Source organism: Gobius niger (assembly GCF_951799975.1).
Source record: "Gobius niger genome assembly, chromosome: 7".
Classification (NCBI taxonomy): Eukaryota; Metazoa; Chordata; class Actinopteri; order Gobiiformes; family Gobiidae; genus Gobius; species Gobius niger.
This window is the reverse complement of record NC_136858.1, coordinates 25,566,365-25,581,130: the sequence shown is the minus strand read 5'-3', so window position 1 is coordinate 25,581,130 and position 14,766 is coordinate 25,566,365. Positions and strand designations below refer to the sequence as shown.

Here is a 14,766-nt window from a genome sequence, read left to right as displayed (position 1 = left end):
ATTAAAATGTTAATTGTGGTTCAAACTCATTTGTAGCTTCCCTAATATATTTGTAGCATCCAAATTCTTTACAGGGACAAGTTTATTGGCGCATTTCACAACTTGCAGGGTCTCTTTTCAGGGTCACTTTCACAAAAATGCAAGAAAAATAGCCTGAAAGTTCAGAAAATTGATACACATGTTTTATAATTTGATGCAGTGTTTTCCCCACAAATGTATGAGTTTACTATATACTAAGAGAGGGTAAAATAAGTGTCATAGCAACAGCAGGGCAGATAGAGTTCCATCATGGCAGCAACATAATGACAGAGCAAAATGAGTGGCAAGTCTAACAAATGGTTCTTTGATTTTTCCACTGAAGGTTGTGTTTCTGCTTAAAATCTATAACTTTAAACCACAAGTGTTGTTTTCTTACTCTGCTTCCACTCGATCTAACCTCTTCTCTTGGGCAAGGGGAGGCGAGTTGCTGTGAACAGTTAGTTGTTTGATAATGGAAGATGGCGCTGTCTTCTTACACGAGTCAATACCTGGAAGCGTCTAGAGAAGGACAAGTCAAACATTGATTTACATCGGGGCATATCATTACCGCAGAGTCACACCTGAGTAATAAGTACGGCCTCTTGCTGTGTTTGGTATAAACTGTTGCCATGGTTGCGCTGCCCCTAAAAACAAAAAGGTTTAAACGCTGAAAGTGTTTTGAGGCCTTATAGACCGGTGCGGTTTTGTGATGCGTATGTGTTACTAACCGATCCTGGGATCTTTGGGTTTTTCGGCTCGAGCCAACACACAGAGTCTACCTTTCTGTCCAAGAGTCTGCAGCAGAGTTCACAGCAAACAGAGAAAAATAAATCACCAAGTTGCTTTGAAGAGTTTCAGGACATAAGAAGTCTGACTCATTTAGAAACAGAATGGCCATCGGGGAGAATAACAGCTAGTAATATTGTGATACTGTTTATGCTCTGCCTGATCCCGTCAGATCTCGGGAGCTAAGCAGAGAAGGGCCTGGTCGGTGCGTGGATGGGAGACCGTTTGGGAACACCAGGAAGCATGGGTCAATGTGGTGAGTGAGTGGTGGTCCTCCGGTGGTGGTCAGAGGGGCCGGTGGTGGCTGTCAGTCTACCGCAGGGCAGCTGTGGCTACAGTAGTAGCTCACCACCGCCCAGTATGGAATGAATGATGCAAAGTAAAGAGTCTTTGAGAGTCCAGAACAGGGCTATATAAAACTAATGGATTTTTATGAATATTATTATTATTATTATAAAGTTGCAGTAATTATATTATTATGAGTTGTAGTATCTAGTAGTCTATTAGTCTATTAGTAGTATCTGTTGTAGTTTAGTAGCTGTTACTTTGGATATCACTTTAAAGCCACACTGCGGAACAATTCACCCAATAAATGGAACAAAACACAAGTATTTATGTTATTACGGATATTTTTTTCATTGTACAATGGCACCCACGTATGAGATTTAAGCAGTTTAGGTCCAGTATAGTCTGAAATGTTACGTGGTGTGTCTTTAAAGTAACAAGAATTTACTTCACAACTGGGAATGACACTTTCTGCAGTACTCACTGGAAACTCTGTGAAAATCTCATATTGATCAGACAGAGGCTGTGCATATCCTTTATTTGCTTCATGTACATTGCAGCCTTCCTGCTCTTCTTGGGAATTTCCAGAGGTACCTATGAGCAAAAATGAAAGAAAATAATAGATGAGGAATAAATGCTTTTACCCGACAAACTGAATGTGGCAGCGTCTGGTTGAAGAGTTAAAAACATGGGCAATGTGTGTTAATGATATTTCCCTCCCCTCCCCTTTTGAACACTTTGAACGCCTTTCCATTTTGACACTCAATAATCACTTCCTTACATTTCTTGAGTTACTATATTATTCCATTACTCCTCTGTAGCTCGTCTGTATACAAGCGGAGTACAGTGCCACGTAAAAGCCGAGGTGTTGCTCCCAGTGTCATTTCCCACAGTTGTTGTGTCCCATTTGGCGCCTGGCTCTCACCCTCTCACACCCTCCCAGTGCTAACTCTGTCACTACAGGCCACTTCCTGGGCCCAATCCGCAGCAGTGAGAAACAGAGCTCTTGATGTATACGGCGGTATATAGTCGCTTCATCCTGTCTTCTTCCAAACGCAGGTGCAAACCCAATACAAGCAAGAGGCCCCATTCAATGCACCAGAGCTATGATTCTGTATGTTTATGGCAAGTCACAGGCAGAGCTTTATAACACTGTCTGTAGTACATAGAGCCTTTATAGAGCCTTTCATTTCATTGTATTTCTCTGTCATATAAAACAACATTTCCCTATAACAACCTCAGCCTACCGCACATGCTGACTTTATCAATATGTCCTGACTTTGTTTAGGTGGGCCGATGTTGTCAGGATGGTGGAGGGGTTGAGTAACGACTGCGTACACCTTGGACCGTCCCCGTCTGACCACTGTTTGCCTTCCCTGCACTCCCTCCAGCCAAACTCGCCCCATATTTGCACAACTCCATTCTGACACAGGGGCGAGAGAAAAATGAGTGGTGCACGCTCGACAGTGTTTGGGCAACTCAGCATAACATCATCTCCGGCGTTGTCACTCGGGCTGCCTATTATTAGAAAAACAGCAACTACTGTTTTGAATGGAGCAATGACTATGTGCAATACGACAATATGTGTCGTTAATATGATTGATTTAAACTAGATTCCAGGCCCAAAATGGATTTGGATTTGGTGAAAGTAGAGGACAACAGAGCACAAACAGGTGAACTAAATAAGAACATGTTTTTGTTCGATTAGTCATTGTGTGGAGTTACGCTGGTCTTCGTTTCGTCCTATATTTTAAGTCTGCTTTAGTCTCTAGACCTGATTCAGTCCAAGGTTTGAACAAACGAATTCCAAATCTTTGAGACAAATTTGTTTTTATTCGTGCCTCTGTGTGTGAAAACCTGGATTGACTATTTTTAACCACTTAGCCCCCGCCTGAACCGAGCGCATTTTCTTCAGTTCGACTTGATTTAAATCTAAAAGCTTCTCGACATGAGAGCAACTGTATTGTAGGTTCTAAAATGAAATGAAGCCAGCATGACTCGCTGCGCCCTTAGCATGTCGTAAAGTAATCCAAAACACCGTCAATAATAAAATCCAGGGAGTCAAGATGTGCAGTTAAAAACTCTTTAGTGAGTAAAAATAACATACATTACATGACAGACAGGGGATTACAAAAAAGGGGTAGCAGTGGTCAAAAAACTGTTTGGCTCCATTCTGTGCGCTCCCCACAAATGCGACACTTTGCGCAGCGTCATGATATAGCGACACATAGCCTAACCAAACAAAATATGACAAAAACCAATTACCAAATACCAAAATTATGATTATGAAAATGATTACTTAACCAAATAACTTGAAGAAAAATAAATAAACCAAAATAACCATAAAGTTACCAAAGACAATCAATATGACTTAACTGATTGAAACCATTTACAGAACAAAACATAATTTAGGCTCCTACATGTATAATGCCTAATTTGAAAGCTAAGGCCTAAGAAACCTATCCTATCTTTTTTGTTGCATCGTCACCGCATTTTTGTAACATTCGTGAAGCAATTTTGAACGTTTTTGTCTCTTTATTGTAGTGTTTTTGTTGCTTTTTCATTCTTTTTTTTCATCACCTTTTTGTCGCTCTTTTGTCACTTTTTTGTGGTATCATTGTTGCTTTTTCGGGCACGTTTTTGTTGGTCTTTTGTTGCTTTATTGAGGCTTTAATTATCACTGCTTTCTTGCATTTTCGTAAATTTTTTTGTAATCAAGTTTTGGTCGCTCTTTTGTAGTTTTTTGTCACCTCTTTGTAATGTGTTTGGTTCAGGTGGGGGTTAAGAGGTTAACCGTGCATCACAGTGATATCCTCTATTAAAGGTACAAACATACAAATACAATGTTGCAATGCATTTTATGGATTTAAAGAAATTAAAAGAATTTTGCTTGTTAGTCGACAGTTACAAAATGCTCCACACAGAATCTGAAAAACAAAAGTGATAATGTGTTCCTGTGTGGCATTGGTGTTTTAGAGATGGGACACAGCTCCAAGTGTGTTTGCCTCTTGTTTGGGTATTACTGCTCGTGTGGTTTTAACACTAACCTTAGGAAACACTTGCTCAAATTCATCCATCTCCAAACTTCCACTTAAAACCTTTTCTGACACACACCGGGCTGACTCAGTTCTTCCATGTGTTGACCTGAAGGCAAAAACACAACTACATTTAAATTAATTACTTTGACTTTGAAACAAGACTGACCAGTTGGAATTGTCAATGCAGTAAGAGAGAGAATATCTCTGCCATGACATTACAGTTCCATACTTTCATTACTTCATTGTTGCTCCAAAGGACCAAGCACAGACTACACTTTAACCGATGCAAAATCCTCCTGGAGCCACTGAAGAGTTAAAACACTAGCACTCAGAGTTTACACACAGCATTAGTGCCATTTTGTGCACATCCACTCATTTCCTGCTGCATCCTCTTTTGCTCGTAGCTTTTGTATAGTTCTGTGAGCTGCTGCACTGAGCTGTGAGTCCACACAGGAGCCAGTTTGCACCCAGCAGACGAAGTGTGCTGTCACCCCAGTGCGCAGCGTTACTGGGTGTGAGCTGCACCACAACGCGGCTCTGCTCTTGAGAAGTGGCACACTATTAAGAATATATGAACAAGCTGACAATGCGTGCGCACACATCACAACAGCGGGAAACTAGGCCTGTCAGGGGTTTGATAGTTTGTCTCACTCTGATTATTCTTCGTTTGTGAACTGAAAAAGACAATAGAGCTGTCGTATTGGTTCTATAATGTAGAGATCAGAGGTATCTTCTCCACCTAATATGGACAAAAATAGTGTTTAAAGAAACTGTATATTACCAGTGTTGCGAAGAATACTTTGAAATTGTATTTAGTTCCTGAATACTTGCCTTTAAAGGTGCATTATGGAACTTTTAATGTGGAAAAAAAAGTTGATGTGTGTGCGTGTATGACCTTGTATGACGCCTTTATTTTCCAGCACAGTGGTCTCTAGAACGCTCCAGAATCAATTGTTTGTAAGGTTTTCACTGCTGACGGACCCTCTCACCAGAAAACCTACAAAACAATGAATCCTAGAGCGTTGTAGAGACCACCGTGATCAAAAGTAAAAGTGTCATGCCACTCATACAGCCGATGGGGTCAAATACGCACAAATATCAACTTTCTTTCCTCACACAAAAAGTTGCATAATGCACCTTTAAAGTGTATTCCATTCCTTTGTCTAATCAGAATACTGTATTCTGAATACTTTTAAAATACTTTCACAGCGATTGTCAATATATTTATGCATAAATATGGCGTATAATTACAGAAATCAAGATTACGATGGCAAATGGAGCAGCAGATACAGCGTCATGTGATGCATGTGCAGTGTTTGTATGAACTGTGGCGTAAGGCAATACATTTTTATTTTATTTTAGGACGAAATCAGGTCAACATTAAAAGTTATTTTATTATAATGTTGTGCAATATGGAGCTAAAATGTAATGATTGATACTGGGATGGTTCCCCTGATATTTGGAAAGTGAATGTATTATAAAAACTCTCAAATTAAAATGTAACTTCACCAGAATACAGTTACTCATAATAAGTATTCTAAATACATGTATTTAGTTACTCTCCAACACAGTAGTTATATCATGCAGTACTTGAGTAATATAGTAATGAAGTATCTAAAAAAAAAAGTTACTTGTGCCACTGTGAGTAAATTTTAAAGTTGCAAAAGCTTCAAGTCGACCCAAAATAACTGTAGTTTGTGTTTTTGTGTCCCCTTTTCTTCAGAAATATATATGTATTTTCTTTGGAAATAGTAGGATTTTCACATTATTACAAGTTTTGTTTCTAATTATTAATTTTGCTACTGAAACATAAATTGAAATTTTACACTAAAACAGTCACTCAGTAATCACTTTATTTAAGTAACATTTTCTCCAAATTTTTTATCTGGTCACTGCTTGTACTTGAGTGAAATATTTTCAAAGTAGCATTACTCTTACTTTCTTTCGTGACTCTTTGCCTCCTCTACCCACCTCTGGTCTTGATACAGGAGTTTGTCCAAATGAGAGTTCCTTTGATTATGACTTCAGTTTGTTCTTAATCACAGCTCAAATCAACTATAATTCATTAGCAAACAGTGTTTTCGAATGTATATCACTATAAATGTTCATATTTGCTTCTAATGCCTTTTTGAGAACCACTGGACAAAACACTGGCTCACTGTGCATACTATAAACATGACCTGGACATACTCGTCTATATCCATAACAGTATCCAATATTACAGATCTGTGATGCATATGTGTCAAATTCAACACTGGGACGAGACCTTGACTATGGCCGCAAAGATAGGAAATTACCTCTTCAGCTGTCCCATAATTCATAGCCACGACTAATAAGCACGTTAATAACCTCGGAGCATCAGTGGGTGATTTAGCCCATTACAAAAGCACATTTCCAGTCAGAAGCTGCACCTCTAATGACTTTTATTTCGGGTAGTTCTCGTAGCCGTGGGGAATGCGCCTACGGCAGAGGCTGAGGTTGGGGCAAAGTGGGCCGCTGTCTGGAGATGTTTGCACGCTGCATTGGTGAGATTTCACACTGGACGAAGACTTGTCAGCACAGAGGCTCCGCCAGGCTTCTTATGGAGATCCTAATGTGGCCGAGGGAAAGTGCCGAACAGTATACACACAGGTATCAAGTGGGAGTGGGGGGCTAATTAACAACAAAAGGGGACAGAAGCGAAAGCTGTTCACAACATGGAAAGAAACACAGGGTGATACACTAGTGTTGGTGAGAGGGCTCTATATAAAGTTTAAATGTTGATATGACACCGCTGTACTTGATTCCAAGATGTTTCGTTTTCAAAACAATGGGTCCAGATGCAACTGACTATTCAAAACAATATATTTGATCTCTTGAATGGCCAAAAATCTTAACCTAACCTTAACTCCCACCTGAACCAGTTCGGCATTACCCAAATCTAAAATAGTGATGAAAACAAAGATGAAAACGCAACAAAACAGTGACAAGAGCGACAAGAACGTGACAAAAACTAGTCAAGAAAGCAACATAAAAAGAGAAGATAATGTGACAAAAACGCACCAACTAAGTGACAAAATGATTTGTAGGCCTTAGCTTTCATATAAGGCATTACACTGTTGCTCTGCAGTCGAGAAGCTTTTATATTTGGGTAAAGCCGAACTGAAGAAGAGTGAAAAGGTTGAAGGTGACGTCCATTGACGTGATCATGAGAGATAGACAATAAACATATTTGAAAGTTGAATGACTTGTCTATAGCACTATTCTACTAGCCTGGTTTTACCAGACCCTCGTACTTCATTTCGAGTTAGTGACACAATTAACAGCTATGCTCTTGTGGACACTTCTTGTACATTCACATTCATTTTTACTTTCTGGATATTTGGGAGCTGAGTAAAGAATGGATCGAAGAGCTTTTATTACTTTCGTATCCGCCGCCATTGCCAAACTACAACCAGCCAAATGCTTGACATCACCTACAACACCCGCCTCCCCCGCTTGCTGAATGGTAGGTTGAAATTCAACCAATGTAACGCGACCGGAGTTTACGGATACTCTATATTACTTTTTCATGCCTACAGGTCTCAAGCAAGTGATGAACGTTTAGGTAATGGTCTGTCGAGTTAAACCAAAGAACCTACCCAGCGCTTCTCCCAAAATGTTTCATATCAAGTGTTGATAAATTACTATTGTCACAGCAATTAACAATTGAAAATATTCTTTTGATTGGTCAAAAGTCATAAATATGTGTCATAGAGTATGACTGAAACTCCTGTTTACGAGCCTCACATTTCTCGACTGTAGCAGTGATGTCGAGACCTTACTGTTGCAGCAATTACATTTCCACAAAGGTATTCTTATCTTTATTATAATCCAGCAAATTAAAGGTTTAAAGGGGCTAGATGCAAGTTAGCCATTTTATACTCACTATTGCCACCTCAGGACATACATGTAACTGCACCTTCTATATTAAGCTCGTGCAAGACGGCACTTCGGATCCGAAGTAACACCTTTTTGAGTGACAGTGCGGGATTTTAGAGGCAGTTGTGGTGAACAGGTCTGAGCTCATTCTACACATTAGGACATGGCTGGAACATGTAGGGGGAGTAAAATACATAATTCTAAAATGTCTAAACTCTGTAAAGTCCCTTTAAAGATAGAAATAAAATGTACATAAATGATCCGTTTACTACTGGGATTGTGGCAGATTGAGAAAGTGAGAGATTTCTCGATAACTCGTACATAATTTAAAATGCAGATTTACATTCAAGAGAATAGCGCTAAAGACTTAAAAGGTTTAACTTCACATATGCTGATCTGTAATTGTTATTCAGAAAAAGTTTGAATGTATGATAGAGAACTTGTTGTGACTAAAAGACCATCAAATAAAGTTAAGTCGATGACTTTCCTTGAAGCCAACAAACTCTTAAGAGAAGACACTTCAAAGATGTGCGGACAGAGCTGGCATGAAGTGACACCACCAGCCCAATTGCTGCATGTCTTTCTGTGAAGGCCATAATTACGGCATTTTCCCCTGGACGATGTTTGAAGGAGTTGGGTCTCTTTAACAAAGGGAGGAGCAGAGAGTGTTTGGTGGTCTCACTGCGGTGTGAGAGTATCAGGAGCAGTCTCTCCTTCAGGTTAAACAAGGGCCCAGTGTTTGTCCCGAGAGACAGAACAAACAGAGGTGCCCCGGCCGGGGCCCACTGCAGCTGCCTGACCCCCCGCACCCAGCCAAGTGATTGATCATGAGCAAGATGAGAAAAATACTCCAACTAAAATTATAACTAGGGCTGGGAAATGTTAAAAATGAAGTGCAAACCAGAAGACACTAAACTTAAATGCATCATTAAAGTGATAGTCTGTAAGTGTACATGCATTACAAATGTTATAAAATGTGCAAAATCATCATAAGTAATAATATATAGATGTTATTTTTTGTGAAGTCCCTCCTTCACGGATCTCAGCAACTAATCTGAGTCTAGCATCCTCCTGTGTTGACCAATGAGACAAGCTTTTCCTGTGAACCGGCCTGTCAGGTCCAATCAGGGGGAAGGGGAGGAACTTGATTGTCTACTTTCAAATTTCACTCTCCTCACTTTGCAGACTTGCAGACTATCACTTTAAAACATAAATGAGAAGTCTAAAACAGTAGATGACCCTGTAATGTGCATGCATTCTATAAAATAAATCATTTGTTTGGTACCAAACTGGCATCTTTTAACGTTATCCAACTCCAATTATGACACAGGATTAAGTTATTGGAAAATGTTCAAGATTTTTAAAGCCACACCATGTAGAATTTTACCGAATAAATACATTCTTCATTGAAAAATACCTCATAAATGTACAAACTAACAGGGCTCACCCCTCCTAAGATATGACTGTAAACTTTACCGGGAGTGGGTATGTCTCCAGCTCGTCTCCATGGAGATGTGACTAAAGGCAGTAGAGTTTGAGATTTAAACAGGTTACTTTCTCATCCAAATCCATTCTTTTATTACACACTGCAGTAATAGCATTGTCTGTGTTGAGCTGGTCTTTAGGAGCATGTTTTGTTTTGCTTTAAAGACACAAATGAAACTTGTGAGTACCTTGAGTTTGATGCATCTTTCTGTTCGGCATCATCAGTCGGTGGAGATGTCAGACGTGGAGCCGTGGTAACTGCTGGTCTTTTGTCCAATACTGGAAAAATAATCTGGTAAAACAACTTAAAACTCCCTGAGTTTTCCAGATGACCTGTATTAGCTCAATGTGTGCGTTTTATGTTCAGGGGCAAAGCATCTGAGGAAAACCTTTCCACATTTGGGGACTGACAAACCCCATTAGGCCCCACACACTCCAGGTGACGGGGCGAGTTATATTGCATGCCAATCAGTAACAGTCTACATTATGTGTGGTGCCTTAATAAGAGTTTGTGTTACTGCATGAATCAGAACTATACGCAACTCTTTCTCTTGACATCCTGCAGACTCCTCTGTATCTTGGAGGGGTGACTGTGGTACTCAATGTTCTTATAAAAATCCTCCAGGTCATGGTGTGTCGGCAGACGCCCACGTTGAGCCAAATCTTTCTGGAGTTCAAAAATCTGCAAAGGACAGGTCATGTCTATGCAGGTATTTTGTTTCTTGTAATTTGGTGTACCTGATAGTAACTTGTCTTCGGTAAATCTTTCAGGTATCGGTCATCGTGCTGCAGTTTGGAGAAGGCCGTCTTCTGATTTTTCTGTCCAAAAACAACGATATAGAGAGTTGTGGGAATGCATGTCTAAAGTTAGACTCCCTTGTTTGACAAGCTGGGAAAGAGAGCACACAGAACAAATGAGAAGTAAACACGCAGCCACAGGAAGCCATTAACTGCAGCACGGACCAATTAGGCCTCAGCAGGTGTCCCGGGACAGTCATGCTTTGGTCCCCTTCGTCTGTGGGCCTGCTGCACTGTCCCAGCCGAGGAAACAGCAATTCCTATGCATGGGTCTCTAAAAAGTGCCTTTATTGTTCTGTCTTTGTCTACTGCTCCCAAGTACAAGTCATTAGAGGGGACAATTGCACCCCCCTGAAGTAACTGGGCTTTTTACAGGGGAGGAAGATAAGACAGGATCTCCCCCACGTCTCGGACCCCCTCTATGGCTTATTGCTCTTTTCACACCCCGTCCCAAGCGCAGACAGTCAAAATCAAAGTCAATCGTAAGAGGCTACAGACAGGGCAGAATACACAAGAAAGTGCAGTCCTTCACCAACAAAGCTGATTGTGGGAAAAAGTGTGGGAAAATTGAGGACATCACTGAAAACACCAGTATTTAGCTATGACGTTTCAATGTTTCTTTTTCTATCCTGCAGATGGCATTCTGGGGCATTTCTAAAAATATTTTTTGACTAGCCTACTTTCTAAATGTGTTTAAATACAAGTTTTATGACATAAGTTTTGCATATTTGAGAGATGTGCGATAGAAAGTTACTTTAGAACTTCCCAGTGTAATTAATACTTCTGATTTACAGTATGATATTACTGTTTTTAGTGAATGTTCAAGATGAACAGAAAATATTCTTCTCTTTTCTGTATCAAGTCTTATAGACCTACTGTCACTGAATTAGGCTGTTAATTATGCAAATGATTCGCCTGCCACTTCTATTGACGAAACTGCCTTTGATATCACATGGATGTGTATTGGGACCAGACGGGACAGCTGTATGTCGTGCGTAAGGTCTTTTGCTTGTGAAGTTTACCTGTGTGATACCATTGTTCGGGCCAGGTGGCGCTGTGACGCGCTCCTTCAGCCGCAGTCGCTGTGAATGGACCTTGTCCGTGAGGAGGGCGCAGTAGCGGTGGTAGAGCTCGTCCCTGAGCCTGCGCATGTTCCAGTACGTCTGCAGATGGCGCTGTTGGACAAAGAAAATAGCAAGTCTGTCCGTGAATTGATGCTGTTTTACAAAGATATGCAGGTGAGTGGTCTCAGGTGTAAGATTCATCATCTCTCACAATTGGAAATATAATAAAGTCTGCTTCTGTGAACAGTAAATATTGATAAAACTTTTAACTCAAATTTTATATACAGCCTATATCTTTGTACTTTTGTATTTTCAATGATTATTACACTGTGCTGTGATAAAACCTGTTCTTGTTGAGCTTGAAGTCTGGCCTTTGCCTCCTGGTCTTCATTCTGGTTCTGGTTTTGCTCCGGGACACTGTTTGGGGAGGTCCTCCTTCTCCGTCTCTCGTCTCCTCCTGCCTATCAACAGTCACAGCCCAATTTAGATCATCAACGTGGGAGTGAAACCTGTGGCTGCTTCCCTCAGGATTATAGAAAGGAAAAAGCAGTTTTGTAATCCCTTTGCTGAGAGCCAAGAGGAGTCCTCCTACTCGACATCCCAATATAATAACACCCCACCTCAAAATAAGAAGGCGTCTCAGAGGAGCAAGCAAGCCCTCACAGAACTCCTCCTGATTCTCATCCTGATCATACCAGGACAGCCACAGTTACTATAAGGCCTACATTTACTGAAGAAACACAGATTCATGTAAGGTTCAAAATGCGCCAATGGGCACTTCAAATTAGCAGTGAATGTGTTCATTATGTAGGTGTCACAGTTACAAGGGAAGATGAGGAGGACATTTGACCAGTTATTAGACAAAGTATGGTTTTGCATTACAGGTATATCCCAATATGTCTTTGTTGTGATACAAATATTGTATGGAAAAACATTTATTGCAATACTTTTCATACTCATCACAATTCTTTTTTGTGTGAAAAAAACAAAACAAAAAACGAGATTTTTTAAAATGCCTCTGCCATTCTCACTTTTCAAAATGACTCAATGTCTGACTGATTTGTTTTTTATGTATAACTATTACTATACTATATTATACTCATATTGTGCTGTTTATTCAGGGTAAAGTATTGCACTTTGTTTTAATGACCAATAATTCCTTTTAGTGTATTAGAAGAATATATCGTATTGTGATATGTATTGTATTGAGCCCCCTGTATTGTGATACGTACTGTTTCACGACAAAAGTGTATAGCCCTAAGCCCTAATATTTATGCTTTTTGTTTGTTAGGTGTTTCAGAACTTTCTGCTGTCACTGGATTTTGCAGATTCAGAATCTCTAGAGCAGTGGTTCCCAACTGATGCACCTTCGTGACCCATCTTCAACCTGCAGCATATACTGCCAGGCCAAATTAACATGATATTTTCATATTATAATGAATGTAATGTGGTTTAACCATGTTTTACTGTATAGTTCAACAGGCAGTGTTGGGGAGTATGGGTATACATATATTTAGAATACGTATTCAGAATACTCATTTGAGAGTATTTGGAATAGTTACTTTTGCAAACTCAAAGGAATTCATCTCAGTACTCAATTATCAAAATGTACATTATAAGAAAGAACTTGAATGAACATGATTATTAAGGATGAGGACTGGGAACAGACACTGCAGGAGGGGCATAAAACAACAAATAGCCCAGCCCTTGGGAGACCACACTATTTTGGGACTGTCCAAAAGTAATTGGTAATTATTGGAAAGACACACAAAATTAAATCAAAAAATGTTTAGGTGTTGAAATTCCATTGTAACCAAAAATCATAATATTGCAACCTCAGATTAAATTGTAACATTTCCAAACTAAAAATACTACTCTTACTTGCAAAGAAAATGATTACAGTCACTTGGCTCAAACCTCAATCCCCCACCATTGCCCAATGGAAAAATAATTTGTAAGAAGTATATCATATGGAGCGAATAACAGCAAGACTGCAAATGAAAACTGACCTATTTATGTACAAATTTAACTGAAAATTATATCTTACATTGATCTATATCACATTCATTGTTTTTACCTTTTTGTTGTATCTTTTTGTTGCTCTTTTATTTATTGAAGATTTTAGATTAAAAAAAAAGAAAAGAAAGAACTTTCAATGATGACCTTTTCCCTCTTAAAATGACAAAGATTTTTAAACGCCTTGTGCCACAGTTCATACCAGACAAAGCACATGTGCGTCACATGACCTGCTCCTGTGTTAGCGGTAAAATAAGTTTACAACAGACGTTCCAACAGGTGCAGCTGAAGTTTTTTGTAATATACACTGTATTTATGCATTGATAATGCAAATCAATGCAAATCAATGTGAAAGTATACAGAATACAGTACTCCGACTGGACAGAGTAATCAATCAATCAATCAATCAATCAATCAATCAATCAATCAATCAATCAATCAATCAATCAATCAATCAATCAATCAATCAATCAATCAATCAATAAATAAAATCAATCAATCAATCAATCAATCAATCAATCAATCAATCAATCAATCAATCAATCAATCAATCAATCAAACTTTATTTCTAAAGCGCTTTTCATACCAAAAGGTATCACAAAGTGCTTTACAGATTACAACATTTAAAAACAATACGCCTGGCACAACCACCCATATATATATTTGATATATTAGGATTAAATAAATAAAGCTAAAAAGGTGGGTCTTGATCCTGCTCTTAAAAACATGTACTACATTACTAAATACATTTTCAATCAAGTATCCCGTATTCTGTAACTAAGGTGAAAGATTAGGGTGGTGGCTAAAGGTGAAAGATCAAGCTTTAGCTTCACTGTTATTCTCTTCTTGGAAAATATTAAAACAATAATCCTATGTTTTTATTTAGTCAATTTCAAAACAACAGAGAGTCATGTAACAGTAACGGCTGTAACACTAGACATGCATCAGAAAGACGGTTTTTAATTCCCAAAGCAAATACAAATTTCTCAAAAGCACTTTTTGTCTATAGAGCTATGAAAGGATGGAACGCTTGCCACTAAACCTGGTTCAAATAGACCACAAATCTGTTTTTAAAGAACAATTGAAGAACTATATTGGTGTTGAATATCTTTGAGGGATGCAGAATGATCAAGTTTACATTGTACTTGTTGTATTTTCTTTTTATAATGTATTTTATGCCTGTTGTCAGTCATATTGACAATATTTTGTACATGTATGCTTTTAACAAGGACCCCCAGGAAGACTAGCTGGCTGTAAAGCACAGCTAATGGGGATCCTATTAATAAACTAAACTAAATACAATCACAAAGTATTCTCCCCAACACTATCACCAGGTAGCCCATGACTAACCAAGACTTCAGTATTTCTTACTTGAA

General features: G+C 39.0%; 1 protein-coding gene across 1 annotated transcript; it reads right to left on the bottom strand.

Moving 5' to 3' along the window:
* Positions 1-704: 704 nt before the first annotated feature.
* Positions 705-11,484, bottom strand: LOC306965172 (uncharacterized protein; the record flags this gene model as incomplete). Its single annotated transcript, XM_079559417.1, has 7 exons — positions 11,333-11,484; positions 10,251-10,331; positions 10,056-10,194; positions 9,701-9,791; positions 4,137-4,233; positions 1,574-1,683; positions 705-813 (listed from the first exon to the last, which is right to left on the bottom strand). The coding sequence occupies exons 1-7, from the start codon at positions 11,459-11,461 to the stop codon at positions 705-707; spliced, it is 756 nt and encodes a 251-aa protein (XP_079415543.1). The 5' UTR covers positions 11,462-11,484.
* Between the last annotated feature and the right edge of the window lie 3,282 nt (positions 11,485-14,766).